The sequence below is a fragment of the Melospiza georgiana genome, chromosome 5 (assembly GCF_028018845.1).
Source record: "Melospiza georgiana isolate bMelGeo1 chromosome 5, bMelGeo1.pri, whole genome shotgun sequence".
Lineage (NCBI taxonomy): Eukaryota > Metazoa > Chordata > Aves > Passeriformes > Passerellidae > Melospiza > Melospiza georgiana.
In genome coordinates, this window is record NC_080434.1 from 32,962,725 (window position 1) to 32,969,125 (window position 6,401).

The 6,401-nt window shown below is 53.5% G+C and overlaps 2 protein-coding genes across 4 annotated transcripts in view; one reads left to right on the forward strand and one right to left on the reverse strand.

The window, feature by feature from the left end:
- WRN (WRN RecQ like helicase) overlaps nt 1-1,751 on the reverse strand; it is a 28,460-nt gene extending 26,709 nt beyond the window's left edge. For all 3 annotated transcript variants that reach the window (XM_058024221.1, XM_058024222.1, XM_058024220.1), the window contains exons 1-3: nt 1,670-1,751; nt 1,161-1,263; nt 313-428 (exon numbers count right to left, since the gene is read on the reverse strand). In XM_058024221.1, the coding sequence (XP_057880204.1) occupies nt 313-428; nt 1,161-1,250 (206 nt within the window). In that variant the 5' untranslated portion in view covers nt 1,251-1,263; nt 1,670-1,751. The remainder of the gene's footprint in view (nt 1-312; nt 429-1,160; nt 1,264-1,669) is intronic.
- Nucleotides 1,752-2,124: 373 nt separating this feature from the next.
- On the forward strand, nt 2,125-5,934 carry PURG (purine rich element binding protein G). The gene is made up of 2 exons (XM_058023740.1): nt 2,125-2,173; nt 3,095-5,934. The coding sequence occupies exon 2, from the start codon at nt 3,108-3,110 to the stop codon at nt 4,116-4,118; it is 1,011 nt and encodes a 336-aa protein (XP_057879723.1). The 5' UTR covers nt 2,125-2,173; nt 3,095-3,107; the 3' UTR covers nt 4,119-5,934.
- Nucleotides 5,935-6,401: the final 467 nt, after the last annotated feature.

The following is a 6,401-nucleotide window of genomic DNA, read 5'->3' on the forward strand; positions in this document are numbered from 1 at the left end:
GGGAAATAATAATGTACTTGCACTACAAATTTACTGTCTTTTCTTTACACATACACTCCCAATTAATGGATTAATTAGGAACTAACACTCGTCCATGAAGCCAGGGAAGCACATGGAATGACCCATCCTGTGAAAGGCACTCAGTCTGCACTGGAGCCCTCACAGCCTCTGCTCTGAGGAACAGAAAGGCTCAGCAATGGCATCTCCCACCAACAAGGCCAAATGGGAAACTATTCCCAAGAGCTGAGCCCCTTCCAAAAACACAGGAGCACTCAAGGGAAAGATGGAAAAAAACTGAGTGTGAGCTGTTACCTGATATCTTCTGAGAGGAGGGAACAGTCACTGGCTTCATAGCTATAAACAACAGAGCCAGAGAACTCCAAGAAAGGCAGCCCATCCTCCAGAACACTCCTCTGGGCACCAGGCTTCTGAGAAAGCAAATTTGGGAGACTGGTTATCTGCCACCCCCCCTCCTCACCAGGGACACCCATCCCAGCCAGGCTCACACAGCCCCATCATCAAAACATTTGGGTTCCTATCCCATCTTCCCTAGTGAACAAAAAGTCAAAATTACTGTTGTTTCACCTGATAACTTTTAATAAACACTTACTAATCAGCTAATCATTTACTCCCACTTGGTGGAATAAAAACTGCTGAACTGCACCTTCTGCTCTCCCCCTCCCTCATTAATGAATTAATTATCTAACCACTGATAATTAATTATATATTAATTATCAACAGTTAGATAATTATCTAACTAAATAATTATATATTTACTACTATTACATATTTACTAATACAATACAAATATTATCTATTCTATTTTATACCTACATTGCATATAAAAACATACAAAATTTTATATATGATATTTAGATAATAATAATATAAATAAATGATATCTATTTTAAGATTTATATTATATATAAATATTATATATTTACGAACTAATTATCTAACTAAATAATCATATATTTCATACCACTTGGTGTAATAAAAGCTGCTGAACTGCACCCTCTGTTCTCCCCCTCTCTCATTAATTAATTAATTACCTAACGATTGAAGCTGTTTCAGGGATGGTCCCTCCTCATGGGCATTTTTACACTGAACATTCACACATTCTCCAGAGCTGGGTTGCTCTGCAGTGAGCCAGGACCCACCTTTGTGTGCCCCAAGGAAGCTTCGTCCTGGCTCTCTGTAAGCATCCACTGGGGATACTTATCCCGCAGGCCAGCAGCTACCCCATCCATTTCTGGCACATTTCTAGAATTGATAAAGAGAACAAAAAGAAAATGGAACAGTCAGCTACTACATCCATTTCTGGGACTAATAAAGACAAGAAAAAGTTAGAACAATCAGCAGCTCATGGGGAGGTCAGCTGTCACTATCATCAGGCCTGATCAAGGTTATGAAAATATCTTCATTTTTAATTTATTTTCAAGGCTAACAGACTTTTCCCTTGGTGTACAGCAGCACAACCAACACCCCCCTGCATTTCAACACCAAACAAGCATTTTCACACTAAAGCACGACAATAGCCACGGCTAACACGCCTGACTTGCTACACGAACACTGAACGCCCTCAGCGCTGGGCAGGCCGCCAGGGCCCCCAGGGAGCGGCTGCCCTGCTGTGCCCCAGTGCTCCCGGGCCCCCCAGCAGCGCACTCACCGCTTCAGCCGGTGTCCCCTCGCAGCCCGCCGCAGGCCGGCAGCAGCTCCGAGCGCGGCGCGGGGGCCCCGAGCCCGTTCGGCCGCCGCAGCCTCCCCGCGCTCCGGTCCCTGGGAGCGGCGCCCGCCCTCACGGAGCCCGAGCGCACATTACGCGTCACCCCGCGTCGCGCCCTAAATACGCCACTGATGGCGCCCCGCCTCGGTTCGGGTTACCCGAGGTGACGCGCACGCACGGTACCGCGGCGACCGCGAGGCACTGTGGGTGTTGTAGTCTCGCCGTCGTAAGGGCCGCGCACCCCCCGGCGCCCCCCGCGCTGCCGCCGCCGCCGCCGATCTCGGCCGGGCGGGGCCGGGGCGGGCCGGGGAGGGCCGGGGCGGAGCGGGCGGCGGGGGAGCGCCAGCCCGTGGCTCTGCGCGGCAGGGGGGGGGCGGCGGGGCCGCCGGCTGCGGGCGGTGGCGGCGGCGGCGGCTGAAGGGCAGCGGCGGCGATGGGCGCTGCGGGGTGAGTGACCGGGCGTGGGGAGCGCGGCTCCGGGGGCCGCGGAGGGGCCGCGGGGCTGCGGGGGGCAGTGATGGGGCCGGAGATGCTGTGCCGGGGGACACTGGGGGCGCTCGGGGGCGGCGCTGGCAGCGCTGGGGGCACTTTTGGGGCGCTGGGGGCAGTACTGGGAGCGCCGGGCGGCACTTTTGGGGCGCTGGGGGGCAAGGGGTGAAGTTGTGGGAGCGCTGGGGCTGGAGGTGCAGTGATGGGGAGCACTGGGGCGCAGTAGTGGGGCGCTGGGGGCTAGGGGAGCACTACCGGGGGCAGTGCTGGAGGGCTCTGAGGGCACCAGAGCCGGTACCGGGGCCGTGAGGGGCCAGATGGGCACTGGGGCACTACCGGGGGAAGGAACTGGAGGCTGGAGGGCACTGGGGCAGGAGATGCAGTGGCGGGGGGGCTCCGTGGGTAGCGGGGGACAGGAGGGCAGTGCTGGAGGAAACCCCAGTGCAGCCCCCGTGCCCTGGGAGGAAGAGCAGAGGGGGTGATGGAGGGGGAAGGCAGCGGCTCGGGGATAGACCCTGCAGAGGGGAGCCGCAGCCCGGGGAGAGGGGTGAGTGCTCCCCGAAACAGGGCACCATAACCCACCCCCGTGGGGCAGCTGGAGGGTCTGTGGCACCACAAGGCAGGACAGGTGGGCTGCAGGGCAGGGAGTGTTGCCGGGGAGTGCCACTGGAATCGGGGCTCCCTTGTCCGGCAGCCGGAGCACGGGAGGGGAAGAGCGTCCGGGATCCTCGGGCTGCGATGCTGCGTGCCAGTGGCAGCGGAGAGGGATGCAGGAGCCTTTGTAGGGAGAGCGGCGCCGAGCGGAGCCGCCGCCGAGGAGCTGAGCAGGCCCCTGGTGCTGATGTTGTTATCTGTGTCTCTGTTGTGTATTGTTTCCAGCTGATCGGTAAAGATGGAAAGAGGGAGAGGAGGAGGAGGAGGAAGGAACCTGGGAGGCTCTGGCCTGCACAGGAACATTTATTCCCAGTCCCAGCAGCAGTACCACTACCCGGCCTCCTCCCAGGGGAGCTGCATGGAGATCCAGGAGCTGGCCTCCAAGAGGGTGGACATCCAAAAGAAGCGGTTTTATCTGGATGTGAAGCAGAGCTCCCGTGGCCGCTTCCTGAAGATCGCCGAGGTCTGGATAGGAAGGGGCAGGCAGGACAACATCAGGAAGAGCAAGCTGACCCTCTCCCTGTCGGTGGCCGCCGAGCTGAAGGACTGCCTCGGGGACTTCATCGAGCACTACGCCCACTTGGGCCTGAAGGGCGGCCATGGGCACCGGCACGAGCACAGCAATGACAAGGAGCAACATCCCCGGAGGCGGCCGCAGCACCCGCCGCCCTCGCCCCCAGCCTCCGTGGGCTCCGAAGAGCCCCCTCACAGCGTCCTCAAAACGGAGTACATCGAGAGGGACAACAGGAAGTACTACCTGGACCTGAAGGAGAACCAGCGCGGGCGCTTCCTGCGGATTAGGCAGACCATGAGCAGGGGACCTGGCATGATGGGCTACTTCGGCCACGGCTTGGGACAGGAGCAGACGATCGTCCTGCCGGCGCAAGGCATGATCGAGTTCAGGGATGCTTTGGTGCAGCTGATTGAAGAGTATGGCGAGGGGGACATAGAGGATCGCCGGGGGGGAGGTGAGGAGCCCCCGGAGCTGCCCGAGGGCACCTCCTTCCGAGTGGACAACAAGCGCTTCTACTTCGACGTGGGATCCAACAGGTACGGCATCTTCCTGAAGGTAAGTGAGGTGAGGCCGCCCTACCGTAACACCATCACAGTTCCCTACAAAGCGTGGACACGGTTCGGGGAAAATTTTATCAAGTACGAAGAAGAGATGAGGAGAATTTACAACAGCCATAAAGAGAAAAGAATGGATGCCAGAGGGGACAGTGGTGAAGAGCAAGAGGGTCTGGAATAGAGTGCATTGGACGATTAACCAAACAAAGCAAGCAGAAATTGGTGAGAGGGACTGACCTATAGTAATTCCAAGTTGCCCCAGTTTTTTGTAAAGTCCTTTTCTGGTAGTTCTTGGTAACTCCAGTATATAATGTTATAGGAGTCTGGTTATGACGTTAAACTATGCCCAAAACATCTCCGTGTGTCTTAGAAAAGGACCAACCTCCCAAGTCCGTATGAGTCAGCTGCTTCGAGTGTTGGAGACTGTGGAAGTACGAGTATCAGCACAAACAAAATCCGGCACCCTGACCTTTAAATAGTCTAGAAAAGGCTTGTGTTGCACTTAAACACGATACAAAAGTACCCCTGCCCTGAACCTTACCATGAAATGTATCAGTTTCTGCTTATCACCAGTTTTTCAGGACTGGCTTCTGCCCGTGCCCGGTCTGAAGGCCAAGCAGCACTGTTGTAGAGCATTTATGGCAAAAATCGGCTCCATGTGAATCTCTGGTCTGTGTGTGAGGAGGGAGAGAGGTTTAAAAGTTGACATCTCCTGGTTGTTGAGTTGGAAACGATAGTCTGTTTATGGGTAAAGTCCTGATAACCCATCAGACCTCAGTCACATGCCAGTGAAGGGCAGAAGAGCTGTCGTTCATCCCGTAGTTTTGTGCTGACCAGATCACCTGAGTACCCCAGGACAGCAGAGTGCTCAGCCTCCTGAATTAATGGCAGTGAATGATAACCCACTCCTCATCTCCATGTTCTGCCCCTTAGAGGCTGGTGATCTTTTTTTTTATTTTATTTTTAACGCATTTTGTCCAAAATTTCAGAAGGTATTTTTGTATTAGGCGTGGAGCGGGTGTTGGTAGGTGGAAGGAATGCCGTGGCCGAGGCTCCCGGCTCCTCTCCCAGACTGATGTGATTCGGGATGTGACCTGGGCGAGGAAAGCCTTTGGGTGTTTTCCTCCTCCTGCCATGGGAAGACCTTTGGGGTGTTGGGTGCGCCACTGGATTCGTGTAGAAAGGCATCTCTGTCACGCTCGCTCGTGGCGCATTTTGGAAGCTGTGGTGGATGCCCCATTGGTTTTTCTGTTGTGCTGGTTGTGGGTGGTGCTGGGGAGACAACATCCGTGCCCTGCCATCACCACCTTCCCCCCCAGCTCGGAGCTGGAGCTGTCCTTGAGCCGCTCCAGTCCCGATCTCGCCTGCCTGCCCCAAGGTTTTGCTGTCATCCTGGAGTCTTTGTGATGTAATTTTAAATCTCGTGATATTAACTCTCTGCCTGGAGGGAGAACGTGTGCAATTACCTGGTTGGGAGGTTGGTGAAAGGTTCTGTGTTTCTTAAAACATGAATATTTATAGCATAAGGGGCTTGTCCAGCCTTTGGGCAACCAGCTTCTTCCCCCTGAACCAGCGGGAGTTTGACTGAGCTCCAGGTACTTCTAGTAGTGCGTTGCTCACCTTTAAGATTGTTTTAAGCAGGCATTACCATGTCTGATCAGATATTTGTAATCACTCAAATTGTTTCATTACAGAGTGGCCTAGTGTGCATGTGGACCAGCTGTTTTTCCATGCAGCCATGACCTGTTTTATTTTTTAACCTTTTGAGAAACATCTTTATCTCCAACCAAGACTGTTCACCACTCTGAGTCTGGAGCCACCTGCACACTGCATGGCCACGCTCAATCCGAATGCTGTTGCCTGTTAATGTCATAATGAGAAAGGTTGGGGAGACAGGGTTGGGAACCAAGAGGATAATCTGGATTTTAGTTTGGGAACTAAAACTAGTTAATCTGTTTTAACTTTACAAAAAGAAAAAAAAAAAAGAAAAAAAATAACAGCTTGCACCAAAGTCACCAAAGAACCTTTAGGAAAATGTTACAGTTGTGACAAGAAGTAAGAAAGTTAATTTCACTGTTTTAGGTGATTCCCCCTTTAAAACCATATATAGCAGTTACAGCAACCAAGCCTTTGGCTTAGTGTCAAAAACTCCCATCCCTTTCTCCATAGGTTGCTCTTTCAGGTCCCTTTTCAAACCTGGAAGAGGTTTCTCACTCCATCACTCAAACAGCCAGTGGACCATGATGAATCAGCGGGCGTTGTGCGGGGTCCTGATTCAGCGGCGCTCTCGCGGCTTTCGTCCCAATGGTTTTAACAGGTCAATTAAAAAAAAACCCCACCAAACCCCACGTTAAAAGAACTCCACATCCTGTTATGGTGTGAAACCAGAATTTAGTGAATGAGTCGTTGATGCGTACATTAGCGCATCGCTGACTGCTGCTGCCCGTCACAGTGCCTGAGGTAA